The sequence below is a fragment of the Parasteatoda tepidariorum genome, chromosome 5 (genome assembly GCF_982258835.1).
Source record: "Parasteatoda tepidariorum strain Cologne lab strain chromosome 5, Ptep-v5.0, whole genome shotgun sequence".
NCBI lineage: Eukaryota > Metazoa > Arthropoda > Arachnida > Araneae > Theridiidae > Parasteatoda > Parasteatoda tepidariorum.
Window position 1 is genome coordinate 75,399,913 of NC_141759.1, and position 22,706 is coordinate 75,422,618.

At 28.6% G+C, this 22,706-nt stretch overlaps 1 protein-coding gene across 3 annotated transcripts in view; it reads right to left on the reverse strand.

Moving 5' to 3' along the window:
- LOC147809523 (uncharacterized) overlaps positions 1 to 22,706 on the reverse strand; it is a 54,167-nt gene that overhangs the window by 18,967 nt on the left and 12,494 nt on the right. The window contains exon 1 of one of the 3 annotated variants that reach the window (XM_087164255.1): positions 19,789 to 20,058. The exons of 1 other annotated variant lie outside the window; for it this stretch is intronic. Coding sequence is in view for 1 of the 2 variants with exons in the window: in XM_087164256.1 (XP_087020382.1) it covers positions 21,572 to 22,693 (1,122 nt within the window). In the remaining variant the exon portion in view is untranslated. Of the gene's footprint in view, positions 1 to 19,788; positions 20,059 to 20,932; positions 22,694 to 22,706 lie in introns of those variants that run through there. One more of the 3 variants, XM_087164256.1, reaches the window with a different exon arrangement.

A 22,706-nucleotide genomic window follows, 5' to 3' on the forward strand; every position in this document is an offset into this window, starting at 1 on the left:
TGAAAAAATGTTATTATCATAGAATGCGGTAATTTAAGAAAAACTTTTTCTTCGCGTAGTTGGCTGAAAGGTAACTTGGTTAAAATTTAATTTGCTGAAAGGGCGGATTTATGTGTGAACTTAACAAGAATTTTGTTTTGAAATTCCAATATGTTTGAAAGCAATTGAAAATTTAAATACCCATTCGTTATATCTTTCTTTAAGTTTTTTTGCTTTAAATATTGACTATTTATCCATTGTCATAAAAAATTTATTTTATAAACATGCGCTCAAGTTGTTGTCAATAAAAAGTAGCGAAAGACAGCCAGAGAGAGAGATTTGTTTGTTGCCTAATATCACTCTTAATAATTATATTGACATTTTTAAAAACAATAAACTTAATAAATAACGCTAAAACCGTTCCCTGTTTAAACTTCAATAAGTCTTGTTAACGAGTAGTATTACTTCTCATTTTTTTTTCCAGTTGAGTTACACAATCTAAATTCCTTAAGTTTTTTTTTTCTTTCAAGTACAGATAATTATTTTTCAAATTTATTAAATCCTTTATTTCATTATGCTTAGCAAAATGTTCTTACATAAAGCTGCAATACTTGTATATTTTGAAAATAAAATGTTATGTGTTTTGCGAAAAGTGAAAAATATTGCAGCTTAAGGAAGTATATATAAAGAAAAAAAATCAATGATGAATGAACGATAAGCAATTACGGGAGTGAGCGGAGTAAGAAAAGGGTAAAGCCTGCTATTTTTTATTTTTGTATAAATGAAATGATTTTTAAACAAAAAATAGACAGGTAATTTTTAACTATGCATTTAATGAAATATTTCAAGTTTCAAATGATAAAATAAAAAATAACGTTTTTCATGTGTTATAGCTATGCAAATAATAGCAAAATAAAAACTGATGTTACTTCAAAAAATTTCGATGCATGTTTTGAAATATAAACTGCGTGTATATAAGTGTGTTTTAAAGTATAAATTTAAAATATAAACTAAATAAAACTGTTTTAAAACTAATAATGGATTTCTAAAATCAATGTTGTTGCTTAAACGTAAATAAAATAAAGTTTTAAAGTTAAAGTTACGATTTTTATGTTAAAGAATTTAAAAATCCTGAATTTTAATGCCATAGAAAGTATAAATATGCATAGCTAAATAGAATTTCATCGTATGAATATCATCTGTAAGAAAGTTAAAAGAACATCATTATCCTTATAAAGATAGTTAAAAGAAGTAAGTATTTAGTAGAAAAATAAAGTAACCTCAAATTTTTGCTTTAAGTATCCAAGGTAATGAATTTGTTGCAGTTGGTTATTTAGGATTTTAAATCTTTCTGATCATTAGCTTTCAACCAAAAATATAATTATTTTTTAGTAATGTAATTGAATGATATAAAAAAAACCAGTCGTCATGCATTCATTCATAAACAAAAACAAAAAAATTCTTAACTCGGGGAGTGATTTATAAAGACTTTTAGACGAAAATATATATATATTTTTTTAAAAATTTATAATTTTGTAGTGCTAATATTATATTTTACACAGCCAGTTTGCTAATGTAAATAAATTTGCCCAATTAAAGTTATTTAATTATTTATAAAAAATATTTCACAAAAGTAGAACGTGTTTTTATGTACTAAAATTGTTAAAAAGCTGATGAAACCTAAAAAATGGTTTATTTACTTAAACGTCCTTAATTATGGAATCTTTACTGTTCATTATAAAGAAACGATATTCTAATTTACTACTCCGCAAATCAAAATATATATGTAAGCATTATTTCCCAGTTTATATGTATTAAAAATTTTTCTTACGAAAAGTACTCAAATGAATTTTGACTTCAATAATTTTTTAATTTAGTAAGCTTGCTTATCGCTAATAGTTAATAAAATATTTTAGTGCAGATTAATTTTTTATTATGAGGACCAGAAATTGTCTTTAAGAATTCAAAATAGATATTCATTACGGTTTGAAATCACCAGATAAGTATGTTTGAAGTCCTTGAACTAAAAAGAATGTGGGGAAGCACATTTTGTCCCCTACCCCCAATTCTAAGAAACATTCCTTTCAAGTACGGAAAAGCTGCTCAGTAGGTGGTCGTTGATTACTTGTATAGAACAAGCTAAAAGATTCATTTGGCGAAAAGGGTGTAAAAAGAAGGAGATAAACGTAGCCCCTAGTTTCTAAAGGTAGCCCCTAGTTTTCTTCTTTCTTCGAAAAATAGAAATGGCGCCACTTGAGAGCAAGTAAGTAACAAGTTTTTTCTCTTTAGTTCATGTAATTTAAAAAATTTTTTAACTTATTTATTAAATAGCTTTTTAAAATTAGTTTAATTCGCTTTGATTTTATTTGCTAAGTTTTTAGAAATTATGTTTTATAACTATAATACTTCAGTTGGCTATTTTATCTTATGCTTTCCTGTTGTTTAGTTTAAGCTGCTAGTTTAGTTTTAAAATGAATTAGACGATTTTTTTAATAAATAAAAGTTCAATTAACTCTATCTAATAAAAGAAAAATTTATGATTTCTTATGCATTAATTAAAAATGCTTCTTTCATTTTTCGGAAGCATTGATTAATTTAATAATTTACTTCATTTCGGTAGCCATATTTTTTCTCTGAAGGATTGTTAAAAAACATTATTTGAATTATCTAAACCGCGGGTGTCACTTATTGTTTCAAATAATAATTTTGATTAGATATAATAAGAAATATTTTTTGAACCACCATAAAATAAATAAATAATTAGTAAGAGTTTAAATTTTCTCATCTCTAATTAGTTACTTTATATTTAAATTATACTTTAATTTTGATATTTTTCTGCTTTGACTTTTTTAAATTAAAAAAAATAATAATAACGTTGGTAAACATGTAAAAATTGTTCCACTAAACACTTCCACTTTTAAAGTTTTTTTGAGTATTTTCAGAATATATTTTTAAACAATTTAAATATTTGTTTTGATACTCAATATAATATATTCTTTGTTCTAAATAAATAAATAACAAAATGACATATTAAATAGAAGGACAGTATTTCTAATTTTTATTTTGTTGTTTTTATACTTCTTTTGCATTTAATGAATTGCTGTAGAGGTATAAGAACATTTCAAATCTTTATATTAAGTTTAATTTTACGATTAAATTTGTTTTAAAATGAATTAATTCGTTATAAAATTATTATGTTGTAAAACTGAATTTGTTATAAAGCAAATTTAATTTAAAATTACGTTCAATTTTTTTTAATAGAAATTAGAATATTATTTCATGGTTATTATTTTTAAAATTTATTCATAAGTATAATAATATTTTCTGTATAATATTTTTTTTCATGAAATAAAGCTTTTTGTATTAAATATTGTTGGTCCTCAATGCTATAAAGACGATTACTAATTCTTTTTTTCCAGTTATTGTGCAAAATCTATAATTTATCTCATGTAATTTATCTTCTTCTTAATTTACTATTTTGAGTTTTTAAATGGTTGTTAATTCTAAAATATACCTGTTCAGCCTTCACCTTTGACAATTTTGTGTTTAAGAAAGTGTATACATTTTCTACAAAAAAGAATTTTTATTAACTGTTTAATTAAAATTTATGATGATAACTGTGTAGTGGAAATATATAATCTAAAAATTGTTGGAAACTATTCCTCAAAAATTCAGGAAATTTTATTTTTAAAATTGAGAGGGAGCCCTAACTAACAAAAGCTTTATTTAGAATTTGTCTATTTATTTTAATTCTAATTTATCTATTTATTTTAATTCTAATTTATCTATTTATTTTAATTCTAATTGGCTAAAAGACTAGTTCTTTTTCTAAATTAGAATCAAAAAAATTTTAAGAGAAAATTTGGTAAGGTAAAATTTGGTAAACATTCAACTTATCGTCAGTTACCAAAAATATAAATATTCGCTGTAATTTTAATATATGATCCTTCTCTTTCCTTTAAATCAAAATTAATTTCATTTAAATCAAAAAATTGTTTTTAACAAAAATTATAAAATTTAATTAGTTAGAAACAGTTTTGATTTTGTTGATTTTTAACTGTTTTTATGACGATCATACTCTAATTTATTCCTTTTCTTTTATGGAAACACAGGGCGAACGATCCAAGAAATGCTAATCCAGCGATCAACAGCCATCAACAGCAAAATAAGGTAAGAACATAGTGAAACATTAAATATTAATATTTTTTTCAATTAAATCACATATTTTTGATTTGCAAAAGAATTTTGATTTTTTTAATTAATAATTATTGTGCTTATCAAAATTAAGTTCACTTTATGTATTTCTCTAACACAGTCTTTATTAATAACAAGTGTTTTTATTACTCATATAAGCTTTTATATTTATATTTTTGCAATATTCTTATTTAATAATTTCTTAATAAGGTTTCGTAATAAATGAAAAATGCACTTTATGAATGTATAAATTAGGTGAAAAGATGTGCTGACAATTTTATATCATTACGATATTTTAGTATTTGTTTTCTCTGTTTTCATGCCTGTTATAACATTTTTTTATCATTCTATTTTTTTAATTAGTTAGAAAACAAAATTTTAAAAGAAATTATTTTTACTGTTAAAATAACTACGTAAAGTTATGAATGAATAACGAAATATTTTTCGTTATTTTATTTGAAATGATAATATTATATAACATTTCATTTTTCCATAAGTTTCACCAGCATATAATATTCGTATTAAAGCAATTATTTTAGCAAATATTTTTTACTTAAAAAAAATACATGAAAAAATTAAAAACTTTGTCCACATTAAATTTGGGCTGAAAGGCTAAAAGTATTCCCCTACAAGCTCGTGCTAAGTTTTATTGAATTTACCAATTCACATTTAGTTCCTCTAACACACCACATGCTTAGAGTATAAACAAGATAAATGATAAACAATGAACTTATTGTCATATTCCATAACTGAAATAAAAATATTTACATTAATCTTCATACATGATTTTAGAAACAGTTTTTTTTTTTTAATGTTTCGATTTTGTTGTTTTTGTTTTAACTAATTTTACAACTATCATATTCTAATTATAGTTTTTTTTTTCTTTCATAGGGAGTCAGGATGGAAGATCAACAATGAAGATAAAACTCAAAATTTAAAAATCAACAAAAAGGATGGTAAGAAATAAATTTATATTTTACCTTAGGTTACCATATGGTTGAAAAGAAACCAGTTTTTTTTGTTTAAACTGGGGGTTTTGTGTTTTTTTAAAACAATTTGTGGGACATTATTTTAAGCCAATTGAAATTAACCGAGCCAATTCAAGGTCTTTCATAGCAATTAACAATTCCTTTAACTATTAATTAATATTTTCAATAAACAACTAAAAATATCCACTCTTTTCTTTAAATATATTAACAAAATATCTAATAAAAAAGGAAAGAACTAAATATTTAAGTATGCAGCTTTATTTAGCAAGCAAAATAAACATTCAGCATTTAAATTTGATTTTAGTGATACCATAAAGAATGATTCTCTACCTTGCTTGCCCGTAATATAGAAATGCTATATTTCAATATTGTTTAATTAATGTTATTATTTAGATGTGTATAATTTATGATATTAGTATGTAATTAAATTTCATGGAACATAATTATTTTTTAATCCATTAACATAATATAAATTTTTATATATTTAAGGCAATATATCATATATATTTTATATGAATGATAATTAAAAAGTGTTTTCTTATATGGTGCATTATAATTATTTTATAAAAAAGATACAAAATTGATAAGGAAAGATATAATAAAAGTAAGTTTTTATACTAATAGTTTAATAATAAAGTATAAAATTTCTCTCCATTTATTTTAGCATAATAGTTTATTTAATAAGTTAAATAATATCCGAGTTCATAGTCCTGAAATTTCTGAATTCCTGATAAAGAAAAAAAAACAACTTTATTCTCATGTTTTTTTAGCTTTTTGCTCTGATTTCTGACAATGTCTGTGTTCAGAACATCACATATTCTACAAATACTAATGCAGTTCCTAAAACTATCAGTTTGAATAATCAAAAGATTTGTATTTCTGATGTAATATATATATACATATATATATATATATATAAATGCCAAGACACATATATTTACTTTGCCTTCCTTTCAAAATAATTGAAACTCCACTTAAAAGTAATTTATTAAGGATGTCACGAATTTAATTGCAGATTTTAAATAAATATTGGTATGAAATAATATTAAATAATTGATACTGGTTACAGAAGTACTATTAACATTTCCTAATTATCAATCTCAAACTGTTACGAATCGCTCATTAATAGAATTAAAAAAATTATTCAAGCTTTGTTTCTGGAATTAAAAAATTTATATTTAGAGCAAATTATACTTTTTTGTTAATTTTTTTTTACAGTTAACTGATAAATGTATAATGTACCAGCAATTTGGTTATTAATATAATGTCGCATTAAATAAAATTAAATATAACATGAATATTGTTAATAAATTGTTGGGTTTGAGAAAATCATTTAAAAAAAAATTTTTTTTTCTACGTTTACCATTCAAAACATTGAATGAATTGTTTTCATAACACTTAACATTACTTTAAAATATTATTATAGCTACAATAGTTAACATTTCTAACTAAGATGGTTAAAATTATTTAATTATTACAAAACTAATTGAATAAATAGAATTATAATTATGTTTTTCATTCTCAATTTGCTAATGAATGTTAAAGTTTGTGATACTATTTTTCAATTAGATATCTAAAGCAGATTAAATTAGTTTAGATCAGATTGCATTGCTGAAAAAACTTTTTTAAATTACTTTGGGTAGAATAAGTCTTGATATCTATGAGCTACATATATATGAACTGCATTTAAATAATTAAAAAATGAAATGTGAATAATTTTAATATGTTTGGCAGTTGATCTATTTTAAAAAATAATAATTTGCTTGCATATCCCTTTCACCATTTCTTAGTAAATAACCTTATTAATGAAAAAAAAAAGACTTGAATTAAACATACTATAAATAATGTTTTTATTAGTTACATAGTATAAAAAGTATTTATAATTATAATAGTTAAATGATAAGTTTATTTAAGTAATTGATTTTTTTCAAATCTATTTCTTTAAATCAATACTTTTCTTAAGTATAATCATTAAAGGGATGTATGACTATAATAATTTACATACATATCTCTTTTATTATTTCTTAGTGAAATACTATCATTATCTCTGAAATCAGATCTTAGTTGTTTTTTTTAAATGCAACCTAAAGAATGCATATTTATTAACTAAATTCAATATCATATTTTTATAATTAAATTAATAATTTTTTGTAAAAATAATCAGCTTGTCTTAATCCATGGCTTTTAAAAAATCAGTTGATTTAAATCAATGATATTTTTTTTTCTGTGAACATTTAATATATCTATAGTAAAATAAATTGCTTTATTTTTTGCAGGAAAAAGGCTCATTGAAATAAAGCTTCTGGAATGGGATAAAGAAAATATATTTGTCCATATGTAAATAGTGTATACAGATGTATTGATTTGTTACAAGGAAATAAAACTCCTTCATGGTTTATTTTAAGCTTTATTGTTGTTAAAATTCCTGCTTTTATATATTTAAAATTACTAAAATGGTGTATTATTTACTAGTACAAAATATTTTTTTTTGAAAAAACTATTTATGATATATACTGTTTATCTAATATTTAATAAAATTAATGACTTGATGAATATACACAAAATTATAGGATAAATAAACTTTTGTGTGTAAGTTTCTATCAATAAAAGCTAGATGTAGGTTTTAAATATATAAGCATTATTTTAAAAACTTAAATAACTTATTTATTGAGTTGCATTGTGTTTTATTTTAGAATAAAAATTTGTACTTAATTTCCTCTATCTCAAAATGCTTAAAAAATTTAAATACTCAATTCAAAAAGATTTTTTTTTATATGCTTCTACTTTAAATGATAGCGCTTATAATTGTTTAAAATGAAATAAAAAAAAGTCTATTTTATTGTACGAAGATTCATTGGACATTTGGTTATAAATTAAATAATTGTTTTACACCATTTTGTTTTTTATATTTTCATAAAACAGTATGCATGTAATGACAGTTGTTGTTATATTACAATATAAAAAGCTAAGAATCAATAAATTACTATCACTGATATCAGCCGAGTAGAACACACACTCGTGACAATTTATGTTCCCTAAATAAGAATTGTAACAAAATGCAGCAAGAAGCCTTTGAAATTAAAAGCTAAGTTCTAATAATAAAAAATAAAAAAAATGCCGAGACACTTAAAATAAAGGTGTGATACCGGCAAGGACGGCATTAAAGTTTTCTATTGAACCAAGTGGGAGGTGAGTTAAGGGTGGTTTATCAGCAAATAAGGCAAAGAAGTTCACCTAAGCATCTGAAATAAAGGTGTGATACCGGCAAGGACGCCATTAAAACTCTATTGAACCGAGTTTGAGGTGAGTTAAGGGTGGTGTATTGGTAAATAAGGCAAAGAAGTTCGCCTAAACACCTGAAATAAAGGTGCGATATGGGCGAAAACGGCATAGACGTTTTCTAATCAGTTTACAGTTAAGGTGCCTTAACGGCAAGCGAGGCAACGACGTATGCCAGTGAACGTATTCAGCTTTTGATAAAAAGGCAAAAAAGACATCATAAAGGTTCAATAAAAGCCTTTACGGCAATTTTCTCTTTATTCTGTGAAAAAAAAAATTTCCCCGGTATTTAACAGGCAAAAATGGCAAAGCAATCCAGAGGCAACAAAATAGTCCCGGTCCTTCAACGATTGCCAGAAGTTTGCCTGAAATGCCATGCACTGGCCCTCATTCTGGCCCAGATTTCACTTTATTAACGGAACCGATACGGCAATGAAAAGCCCGCCGTAATGGCACTTTAGGTGAGCCGGCATTGTCCCTTCACTAGCCCAAAAGTTGTGTGCTTGTTGGGTCCCTAATTTAGACAGCTAGACAATTTTGTCTTTTTATTTCGACAACATTGTTTAGTTAAATTTTGTTTTTATTTTTTAAGTTTAAGAATATAATTTTTTTTATAATAAGAGGTAAAATATTTTATTTTTATTAAAAAGTAGGAATAAATCAAGCCAGAAAAAAATACTCATACTGTAACAGCTACCTAAATAATAACCATATAAATGTGAATATTCCATAGAAAACCAATGAATTTAACTAAAAAATGACTTACCAACAAATAGGGAATTAAACCAGTATACAAACACGCTAAAAATTTATTGATTTATACTGTAATATCCAAACGACGGGGTTTTTTTGTAAGATCGTTTAAAATGTCTTCGACAGCTGGGGTAAAATTTCTATGAATGCTTAAGAGCGCCAATCCATTCATTCTATTATTTCCCGTTGAGTTGCGTAAATAAGTCTTCAAACGGCGCAAAGTCGAAAAGGATTTTTCGTTTGCACTCGTTGAAACAGGTAGAACAACCAATATTTCTAGGAGTTTGAAAATGTTTGGTGTTATATCTTTATTGCACATTCCAAGAGCATCCGCCGCAGTTTTTGGAACACTACCTCCGTCTTCACTAATCCTTTTTAATCTTTTATACCAGAGTTTTAGTTCAGACTTAAGGCTTTCTTTACAGGTATCCAAATCTCCAGCGTAAAATTCCACTAATACTTCAAAAGCCTTTATGTTTGAAGGTTGGCAAATGAAAGGATCAGCAGGTAGAAGACACTGAAATCCTTTCAAAATATCACGATGCGATACAAATCTTAAGTTTAATTGTGTTATAAAATTTTCTATAAATGGAATAAAAACACTAACTCTGAAATATGTTTCCGGTGTCGATGAGGGAAAATTATCGCGATTTTTCTGTCTTCCTGTTATTCTACGGATTTGCATGGAACATGGAAGTGGAAGATCCAATGCTTGTTAGCATAAGAGAAGAAGAGCTGAATATTTCAGAGAATGTTTCAGTGGCATTTTCACGCATTAATTTTAGATCTTTAATGACATCTTCTGCAAGACTCACTGCCTCTATCAAATCTATGCTTGTTTTTTGTAGGTATCTACAGAGATGGATTGTTATGGTGAAAACTTTGTAAATGCACAAAAGAGATATTACGAACTGGCAATTAGATACTGTGCACAGTAAAGAATTAGCCTGGGTAGCTGATTCCTCATCCTTCCATTCTGATATTTTTTGTAGTGTTTCGGCGATAGGCTCGAAAAGTTCCACCACAGCGGTTACTGAGTCGTATCTTTCCATCCAACGGGTTGCACATAGCTGTTTAATATTCTCCCTCTTAGAGCTGGTTTCCATCTCCTCTATTGCTGAAGATAGGACATACTGTCTTTTCGGCGTATTTAAAAAGTCGTATAATGTTTTAATTGTCCCTAAGCAATTTCTAATGCCAGTTATTTCGCATGCATTTGATACAGCCAAATTGAGGCTATGAGCAGAGCAATGTACATAGAGTGCTGATGGGACAATACTTCTTACGTGGGCTTGTACACCATTAATTTTTCCACTCATTGATGCAGCACCATCGTACCCCTGTCCACGTAACTTTTTTATATCAACTTTCATAGACTGTAATTGGTCTAATATTGTTGTTGCTATTGCTTTTCCGGTTAAGTCATGCACCGGAATGAATTGCAAAAACTGTTCGGTGATGTTAAAATTTTCTTTATCGACATATTGAACGCATAACGATAATTGCTTTATACCTGCAATATCAGTTGTTTCATCTGCAAGAATGGAAAGCAAGTTGCATCATTAATCTTGCTGACTAGTTTTTGCAGAATTAAAATATTGCAAACCTCAATAACTTCGTTCTGAAATCGAGGGCTGGTATACTGAGCATTTTTTCTGCTTGACTCTAAAATGTTCTTAAGAGTCGAATCGTTCTTACTCCGGAAACGAAGCAATGCCCGAAAATTTCCGTCATTCTCTTCACCTGGTTGTTCAGCAATTATTCCCGAATCCTTATGTCCTCTTAGAGCGAGACCTAGATTTCCACAAAATAGGATGGTTTCAATGATTGGAGTAATGTTTTTTCTATTTTAAAATTTTCTTCTGCTTGCTGCACTGTCAACTTGTTCATCCACAGGTTTCATCTTTCCAAATAAAATATCGTTTAATGTCCCAGCAGTTTCGATCGATTTTTTGTGATAAAGACATTTCTCGTGTTCAGAAAATCGCTCTACAGCATTTTTCCAGCTGTCAAATTTTGCATTGCACAATTGGCCTAAAGGTTGCTTTCCAGAACCGGCACCACTTGGGGCGAAAAGTACACAAAATTTGCTAAAAGCACCACCCTTAACCTCTGAATATGCAAGCCATTTCCAGCGATAAAGCCATTTGTACTGAAATTTCAATTTTCTTTTTCCTTTTTCAGGAAAAACAAATGCTGGATTGGGTTCCCAAACATTTTTAAGTATATCCAGTTTTTTATCCTCGCATGTATTATCTTCTGAAAAAAGTCCAATGTCATATGGGTGGGAAGTAACACTTTGAGGGCCGCTTTCACATTCATCAGATTCTGTTACGCTAGAAACGTTTTCTTCAAGGGAAGTATCACATTTCTGTTCAACAGAAAAACTTACATTGGTACTAGATGCTGTCACCTCACTAATTTCAGGTCGTGATTTTTTCTCAAAGTAATTAAAAATTGTTAAATTCTTGCGTTTAGACACCTTAAAGATCCAAGAACAGCAAAAATATATACATATATATTGGCACAGAAATATCCACTAAGCTACGATCTCAAAGTTTCGAGCTGGAATGAATAACTTCAACGAGCACAGAGTCTCCAAAACAAAACAGATTTAGAAACAAGCTCCGAAGGACAAGCGGCAGAGATAACTCTTAGTCTGACTAAAATCGAAAATAAATGTAACCCCCTTTCATATAATTTTTTTAACCGCATCTACAAAATTCTCGAATTGTCTCAAAGACGACAGAACGTCTAGGATTCCAGACCTCGCGAATACCAGCCAGTCTCGAAAACTATCGCGACTGGCAGGTCAGAAAGGAACCAGTGATCGACGCTCGCCCGTAACAGTATCACGTGAATTTGGTTTCAAAAATACAACCCTATTATAGTAAATGTTTTATCAGTATTCTGAGAAATACCGTGAGAAAAAAAAAGTAGGCATAAGGCAAATAAAAATATATAGTCTTAAAAAATAATAACCCGCATAATTTCTACTAAAATTTTTATTTTTGTCTGTATTTTGTAAATTCACTTTGTCTGAGCTCAAGGGGGGGGGGTTTAAACCCCTAAACCCCCCCTTGCTTCCGCCCCTGTCTGTAACTACCAACAAGTATTGCATAATCAATGATGTACAGTTAAAACAAAAAGTCTCCCTCTCATTCATTTTTAATAATAAACTGAAAGAGAAAATTATTATAAAGAATAAGATAACAAATTTTTAAAATCTCAAAAAATCTCCCTTTCATTCATTTTTAATACTAAACTGAAAGAAAAAATTATTATGAAGAGAAAGGTAACAAAACTTTAAATTATTTTACTTTTTGTTAATCACCACCTTTACGTTTATACGTATATTATACGTTATACGTTTATATATATATATATATATATATATATATATATATATATATATATATATATATATATATATATATATATATATATATATATATATATATATATATATATATATATATATATATATATATATATATATATATATATATATATATACGAGGGTCACTCTGAAATATTTGAGGAAAGACGCTCAGACAAGAATTTACAAAATAAAAATAACGGTTTGACTTTAAAATACAAAGTAGTTTAACACAGCAGACGGTTTCTTACTGAGTTACTTCAACTTGTTTAGCGTAGAATAAATTTTAAACAGAAGAGAAAATGGAGTTTCATTCGCGAGAGCATTTTCGGGCTATGATCTTCTATAATTTTAAAGCAGGATTAAATCAAGAAGAATACGTTCAACGGTTGTAATTAGCATTTGGTGATGAATCTCCAGTTCACGCTACTGTATTCAGATGGTTTAAAGAATTTAGCAGAGGTCGCAATTTTCTTCAGGATGAAGAATACACAGGATGGCCACCGCCGGCAGTAATCCCGGATAATGTGTCTGCCATACGAAAAATGTTAAAGGATGATAATCGCTGAACCTATCAAAATATACAGAAGGAATTTAACATTGGATCCGCAACCATATACGAAATTATTCATGAAGAATTGCATATGAAAAAAGTAGATTGTCGTTGGGATCCTCAGAATCTAACTGAGCACCAAAAAGAGGAGCGTGTCAGAATCAGTAAAGAAACTCTTAAATTGCCAGATGGTGGCCACCGCATCGTTTCCAAAATTTTAACGGGTGATGAAACGTACATACCGTTTTTTGACGTTCCAACGCGTTAAGAAAGCAAAGTATGGATCTTTGAAGATGGTCCCACTCCGACAACGGTGAAAAGACAACGCAAACTGAAAAAAGTGATGTATGCCGCTTTCTTTAGAAGTACGGGTTTGGTCAAAGCTCTCAGGTTGGAAAGCCAGAAGACAGTAACAGCAAACTGGTATATCACTAAATATCTTCCAGAAATTCTACAAGTAGTGAATGCTAGGGGACTAAAGCTTCACCATGGCAATGCATCTTCACATACAGCCGGATTAACAGTTGAGTTTCTTAAACAAAAACAAATTAAAGTGATAGAACATCCGTCGTATTCACCTGATCTAGCCACGTGTGACTCTTGGTTATTTTCAAACTAAAAAAGAACTTACGTGGACGTCGTTTTCATTCAGAAGAAGAGATTGATGTGGCTATAAATGCATTTTTTCACCTATTCCAAGAAATAAATGGCTTGAGGTATCTATCAATCTGTGTAAAATTCGACTACAAAAGTGCTTCGATGCTGTAAGAAACTATTTTGAACACACCTAAAATTTTGTAAGTGTATCTTTTAAAACCTAGTTGTATCTCAAAAATTTCAGAGTGACCTTCGTATATATATATATATATATATATATATATATATATATATATATATATATATATATATATATATATATATATATATATATATATATATATATATATATATATATATATATATATATATATATATATATATATATATATATAAAGTTTTATTTGACTATCTCTATATAGTGACCATTTGACTTGGTCCCGAGGATGGTCAATTTAGACAGGTTCCATTGTATTAGAAATACCTATAAGTAAAAATTTACTATTTTTTGGATTATTGTTTTTAAATTGAAAATAAGAAAAGGGCTCATCAATTATCTTTCAGATGTGAACTCACACTTAAAATATTAAGTGCTAAATCCGAAATGACATGTGTACTTATGTAATTGGCAAAACTTTTCATGAAAATCAGCTGAGCGGAGATAGATTGTAATTACATATGAACGAATTATGGAAATAAATACATAGTTAACTTTATTATGCTATCTTCCCGCAGAAATTGCTGTGCTGGTGTGAATTAATATTTGGTAGAAACATATCAGAGCTATATTTACATCGGGCTAAACACGAGATGTGTTCGTAGTTTCTACCTCCATTTTGCACAAATTCTGACTGATGTTCAACCGCGGATATCCGTGAAGTGTTAACATAAATTATAAAGCAAAACGAAAGTCACGTAACTAATCATGATCGCATAGCTTACAGCGAAAGAAAAAATATCTGAAATATTTTAATCACTTTTATATGTTAAAATGAATCATTTTTGGCGTGAAATTTCAAATTTTAAACGAAAAATTAAAAATAATTTATGCGTTTCTTGAGAACTATACCTAGACATTTTTTGTTTTAAAACTAATAAAAATACTTGCAAAAATACCTTCAGATGCATCAAAACTGCATAACATTTTAAGCACAATCAACACTATTTAATAGGATATATTTTTAAAATCAAAAATTACCAAATTCTCGCCAATTTACGCGATGCATACGGGTAAAACATCTACTCTGCGAAAAAACAGCTCACTCTGCCTTTGAATTGTCCTTGATCGAATTTCGGACCATCGAGGCTAGATAAAACTTGATACCAGTTTGTTCCAAATTTAGGTAGCTAAAAGTTTATTCTATGATTTTTTTAAAGTTATACTTCTTATGCGACTTCCAATAAGGTTGCGTTAAACGTTTAACGCTACATTCTTATTGGCCGGGAAATAACGTGGTAGGATCCAGTTTTCCCTCATTCATTTGCATATTGTTTTGGTTCTCACTAGCATAAAAATAATAAAAGTCATAAAAGTATTCGCGATCGCAACGAACTATAGGGGGCGTTGTTGTATGAGACGCATACCTGCGATTTCTATATGAACCGTCATTCAGTTACTCTGCAGACGTCTTTAATGTAGCGTGTAGCATTGTATCGTTCCTTCTTTAATGTGGCTTATTAAATTTAAAAAAGAAAAATGTTTGATATCCTTTCTTATACAACCGAAAACAAGATGGTATCTTTTTTTTTAAAGAAGGAACATCCAAAACACATCTGAAAAATATTTGTAAATAAACAGAAAAAAATATGTATCTTCTTATTAGAGTTAAAACCTAATGCCTGACTAAATTTAATGATATAACCTGAAAGGCTTATTTAAACTTTACATTCCATAGTTTTAAGAATTATATTACTTCAAACATTAAAATAAGCAAAAAGTATACATAAGCTTCACAATTTTATGTAATTTAATTTTGTAAATAAAGTTTTTTGACAAGTAATTTTATCAAAACATTTTAAGTTTTAATAAAAATCATTATTTAGAAACTGAAAAACGTAAAGTAAAGAATGCTTACGATACAAAACAAAAAAAAAAAAAAATTCTAAAAATTTATTATATTAAAATAAACGACTTTCATGTTTTTTCTTTTTTAATTCATAATCGTAAGTAGAAAACCATTCCATAGAAAACTATCATCAAGAAAAATACTACTTAAAAGTAAATTTTTTTATTTTATAAAAATTAACACTTACCTGCTTTATAAATCAGAAGAATTCCAAAATGATTTGTTCTTCAATTTTTGTTACCATTTTTTAGTGCTACGAAAATGCGTCTTTGGGATTAGAACAAGATGCAATTTTATTTTTTCTGGAGCGAAATATTTTGCCCATTGTCCACCGAAATCCGATAAACTACTTTGATTTTAAATAAAGTGTTTCGTTTTATGATTTGTCACAAAAATTTTAGGTGTAGATTGGCGGCACTTAAAAACAGCCAAATCTGTAGCTGTTGTGGCGTTAATATATAAGTACCGAATTTTTATTCATGCTTTTCTGAATGATATTACTTGAAACATTAGAATATGCAAGAAGTATACATAAACACATAATGTTATACCATTTATGTTTTCAAAAAAAGTATTTTGACAACAATTTTTATCAAAAAATTATAAACTATAAAACGGAAAATAAAGAATTCTTAGGATAAAAAACGATTTTAAGAATTCTTTACATTGAAATAAAAACTTTCATATAGTTTCTTTTCTTATACTTCCTAATCAGACGTAAGAAACCATTCTGTAGAGAACTATCATCAAATGAGAAAAAAAAAGTTTTACAAGCTAATTTTTTTATTATAAAAATCATAACACTTACCTTCTTTATAAATCCGTAGAGTTCCAAATGAAATGTTCTTCGTTTGAAAGTTTTATTTTCAAATAATATGTGCATAGATTATCCCTTTATTACTTTTAGATAACATACCACACATCAAAATTTTATAATTGTAAGATCTCGATATGAATTTGAATATGTAGCTTAAAAACAGAACAGCTGAATTCTAGTTGAAATTATCTCTTCTTTCAAAACTAAGAAATACTTACCAAGAAAACGATAAAAAAATTTATCAATCATCAGCACAAATGACACTATTTCAAGTAATTTGGTTGATCCTTTATTGTTGTTTTCCGAATTATATAGATACAGAAATATATACTGTTCTATAAAGAAGAATTCTATAACTATTGCAATTCTTGACATTCTGAATTCACATTTCTTTATTGGAATGACGAAAGCAATGTTGACTTCATTATGATTTGTAATGAATTGAAGACAGAAAAAATTATTTTACCGTAATATACACATCTGTAACAGCAAGTGATCACGAAATTGTAAGTTATGTTGTTGATAATAGAAAGGTTAAAATTATTGAGAAATTGTTCTTCAAATGCTTGGCGCGTTCTGCTTCAATGTTTGGCATGTTCTGGTTAGTTTTTCCAAGTTCTTCAACTGTTCCTTAGGGAAATTTTGATTTTTATTTGCTGCTAAGAAAATGGCGTCCGTCATGGCCGATGATTTGGATGAAACTAAATGAAAACGTGATAAATTAATGTCTGATATTTACAGGCTCACGATAGATGGCGTACTCGAGCGTTGCGATCGCGAATTGTTTTTCAGTAAAAAATTTATTTTGATTTGATACACATATAATTTAATAGGGTACAATTTTTTATTTTCAAATATAGTGGATAACAATTGTAAAAAATGAGTGTAAACAATCCCACGGACAATGTGACGGATTTAAGGTTATGTCAAGGTACGTCTCTTGTGAATATCAATTGATTGTTAGGTTTTCTCTTTTGAAATTACATTATGACGCATTCACATACATTATTAATACAAAAACATTTTCCAGGGCGAGACGATGAGGCAACCACAAGCACTTCCACTGGTTCAAGAGGGAAAAATGCATAATATTACCGTTATTACAGAGCACGGAAGCGAGCGGAGCAGGAAAAAGAGTCGTTGAATAGAACTAGTGATCTTGCTACGACTGCTGATTCTTCAACACTTAACGTCGCACGTTACGAAGTTTAACTTCTTCCGCGCAAAGGAACTCCACCTTCTTTTTTTTAATGACGATTACTTGGGATGTATTGTCCCATTGGCCAGGAGTGCCAGAACTGCTACTCTCTTCTCGTTACCCACTGGGCACCTGTGTGGCGAAACCACGGCGATGGAGCAGCGTCGCACACGTCACGCAAACACAAACCCGTTTATAGGGCGGGTCACATTCACACAATCACACACAAAGGAGAAAGGACATGGAACACAGAGAGATAGAAACATCCATGCCTTACCCGGGATTCGAACCCAGAACCTTTCTGATGCAAGGACAGTTCCCTGCCCCCTACACAGGCCGGTCGGCATTCTATGAATGTAAGCCAGAATATATATATATATTATTTTTTCAAAGAAAATTATATTTGATGAAAAACATTAAAAATCATCCATATAAACAAGCAAATTCTATGCACTAAAACCATTTAATAAACCCCGAAAAATTTTGTGAGTTTTGTCGTCACAAGCATATTAATGACATTAAGACAGAGCGAAAAAAAAGGTGGAACGCATAATACTTGAACGCTCAATTACTCCAATTCACTAAAGTGTTACTTAGCCAGTTTTCCCCCTAAACTCTTCATGTATCCTAAATTGATCAAAACTATTTTACTGCTGAAGTTCATAATTCTTCGAAAAATAAAATACAGTTACTTAAATCTTATTCCTAATAACAGAAATAAAGATGCAATTTGCTGCAGCATTCAAAACTATTTGCTATTAATCATGATAATATAAATTGATAGTTTATAAATTAATATTTCTAGGAAATATAATGAATACTTGCTTCACGTGCTTGTTTCAAAAAAGTTGATACTTATTCCAAAATGTTTAAACGTGATTATGTTTTTAGTCTCATTCCTCTTTGAGGAATTGATGCTTATTTTAAATATTGCTGCTCAAAGAACTTCTATTATGTTATATATTTTAAGGATAAAAAGATTATAATTAACAGAAGCCCTGAATTCATAATATATATAATTAGGTAAAGTGTTAAATTAAACTATTAATATATGAGTTGGAAATTAATAAATTGATTAAAATCATTAATAGATGTAAACATAAGCATTCTTTACCTTTTCACTCTTAAAGTTTATATCGATTGCAAAAAATATTAAAAAAGTAATTATTTTATCTTTCATCAACTTGTAGAGTTGATGCAAAGATTAAGACATGTTTATTTTATTATCTTTAAGAGTTCTCGTTAATAAAACAACGTCAATATATAATTCGTCAATTATAAACACTTTACCTTTCATTTGTAATTGAAAATAATCGAGAATTGGTAATACATTAACTGTACAGTTAATTTATATTGCGTGAAAAATTTATAATGTTCATCGTTAATTGTTCAATTAATTACACGCCGGAACAAGTATTTTTTTATGGCATAAAATGTTTTAAAGGATATCAGATCTATTCACATCTCTGTTTTTAAATCAGAAATCGGTAATGCTCTCGCCAAAAAATTTTTTAAAATTGAATGACGTTTTTCGTCCATTTCTTTTCAAAGTTTACAAATTTATAAAAGATATATATAAATATATTCGATTAATTCGAGCGATATTCACTTAAATGTTACAACAAATGTCTAGAGGTCTTCTTTATCCGGATCGAAATTGCATAGGAATCCATGCGATTTAACTCTCCTAAAAGTTTGCCACACCTTTTGTGCGACCCCCTGTGGTGTATAATTTTAATCTTGAATATTTGGACAGAAAATAGAATAAAAATATCATGCAAAAAAATCTGTAGCATTAGAGGCAAAATAAATTTCAGATGCCCAAATTAGCTATTAAAGTATTTGTATAAATGCAACAAAAAATTATTCCCATGTGTTACAGGTGATAAAAGCCGTTTAAATAAACATTCCTGACTTTTGTTAATCACTTGAAGTTGACATTTATTCTAAGAATAATGACTAAGTAAAAGAATTTTTAACTTACTTTGATTAGCGAAATTTACACTAAGATGTATCCATATAGTTGCCCCTTATCTTTCCTTCTTTTTTTTTCAGAACAGGTCGCTCAATATTACAATGTTCACAATGCGACTCAAATCGTAAATGTACCTGAAGAGAACCTAAAACTGGAGAAGAAAAGATAGAACTGCTAAAACCGAACAGGGTACTTTTTTTAGTCTTAATTATAAACACATTACATTGACAGATAGTTTACTTTCAAGGCTGCAAGAAGATATGTTTTTAAAGAGCTATTACAATGATTATTCTAAAAATTTGAGTAAATTGAATCTTTGTAAGCTGTGCCATTCTCATCCATGTAATCGCTTCCGGTTTTCATGAAAAGTATAATTTGACGGAAAAGTCTCATTAGATGCGATTTAAAAATACATAATCACGTGTTTCATTTCATTCAAATCGTTTGCATCTTACTATTTCAAGGTATTTTGTAGTCTGCTACTTTTTTGCTTGAGGAAAAAAATACAATTGAAGTTTAAATTCGGAAAAATTATTTTAAATGTAGAAAGCATTTTTAGAACAAATTTAGAAAAGATATTGCAAAGATATTTTGGTATATGAATATTGAAATCTATATTCATTGAGATGGATCTCTAACCTACTTGATTTGTAGTTGGTGAAATTAGATGATCAGACATCAAATCAAGCTAATAGATTTCGCAAAAGTAAGGTGTCAATTAAAAAAAAACAGCTTTGTTTTTCAAGCAATAATATCTATCAGTAAAATGTAGTAGTTATTTATTTTGTAAAAATCTTTTGTTTGATGGTTAATAAAATTCATGCGTGTATTTTAAAACAATGGCACTAAGAATATCTTGATCTCACATTATTTCTGAAAGTAATAATGAATTCATAATTGATAAACTTAGAAGAACTTAGTTAAGTAGTATTTTTGAAAATAAGAGTTAAAGATCTTATTTTTACTAAGTTCTTATTTACTTGCTTTTGGTCTGCTAACCTAGAATCTTTGCAATCGAAATAACTAGCTAATGCACTCAAATTTCTATTTAATCTTTGTGTCTGAAGACAATGCCACATGTAAAACTTCAAAATTTGTGTTATGTTTGTAGATGAATATATAACTAAAAATAAATGTACTGCCCAAAACATTCATGAGTGAAAGTAAGTGAAAACAGAGTAACAAGTACTTTTTATTCTGATTTCACATTTTTATTTCAGGAAGTAAAGATATAAAATATATTTAAAATCAGAATGCGTCGTGATATTTATATTTAATAGATGTGATTAGAATAGTTTGGACAACAATTCAAGCTGTTTCAATCGTTCAAGTTTAAAAACACATTAATTAGCAATAGAATAAACTTGTTTCCTTTCAATTATAGAAGGCGTTGGCTCAAATCAACGCCTCCCGTGTCTGCAAACCTCTAAACGGTTTTTAATTGGTAGTCTGATTAAACCCCTATGACGATAAACTACTTTACGAAAGAGCCTTTTAATAAAAAAATCTATTAAAATTGAAAAGTGGTAGCGAATATTTGAATAAAAAAATTTTAATTTGCCAATATGATTGGTTTGTCTTATTGACTTGCCAACCACTACAGACTCAATTCTCAAATATATATGATAAATTGCTCTCAATTAATTTTAAAATAGAATTTGGGTTCATGCACACAATTGGTTCACTTTTTAAAAAATCTGCGCAGACTACTTATAAAATGCCGTGTGGAGACTTTCTGATTTAGGAGGTGATGGTTAAATGTTGTAGTTGGAGAACATCCAGTATTTATGATTTAAGTGCCCCTCTTTGATCTATATAACCTTCTGCACTTGTTTGAAAAATGATCATACACCATAAAGTCTGCACAAGTTTTTGTTGTTCTGTCTTGGAGAGAAAATAATCTAAGTAAATAAACTCTTTTATGATCCAGAAAAAAAAAGATTCTATATTCATTTACGTAACAGCTCAGCTCATCCATACTCTCATAATTGCAAAGGGCGCAATGTGGGTTTTGATAGTGTCTGTAGGTAGGAGGAAAGCTATCTTTTTCCGGGACGGAAATCACAGCCATATAAGCCATACACTTCTTTTTCACAGTGTCATCTGTCCAATTCGATGCACATTCCGAAACAATCGATTTAACCATTCTGTAACAAACAGGTGTAACGTTTTTCAACTTTTCCGGAAGAGATGCATGCAATCTGACATCGGTTGCATTCTCCTGATTGTGATCCATAACCCAAGTTTCACGGGTATTATCATAAGTCAGACTTGGAACAGATGTTGAATTAGTAACCTTCAGAACAAATAATAGCCTTTTTCGGTCGTATTGCAGTTTTTGCATTGAGGAATCGTCTAATGGTACAGCTTTAGAGACTAGTTCTATATTCCATGGTATTGGCTCTTCTCCACCATAGTTTTTGTTGCAGGCAAAGCAATAGTAGTTCTTATATGAAATACCAGTTATTGGATCAGTAACGGGTATTCTCAAAAAGGGATCACTTGATTCTCTACCATCGCTATTGCAAAGTTTCTCGGTAGCTTCATCAGTTTCCACATCCGGATCACAACTTCTTATCATAGGTATATTATGGTGCATTTTTCTAAAATGGATGTAGAAACATTCGACGTTTTTCAAAGGTTCAGGATATGTGTCTCTGTATCTAGAGTCTATGCAGCATGTTCCCAACAAACTGCAGAACCTGTCACAGCTGCAGTGTCCAAGAGAATCGGGATCTCTCGGTAGTTCACAGGAGTCTAAACCACCGCATGTTGCATTTAATGCATTGATTTCTTCGTATGTGACATCTGAAAATGTGGTGCCCCAACATTCCAATCTTTTGAAAGACCCGGACAAAACTATCATAACTATGATTGAAAATGTTTTCAATTGAAACTGCAGGATTGGTTTCATCTGGAAGGGAAAG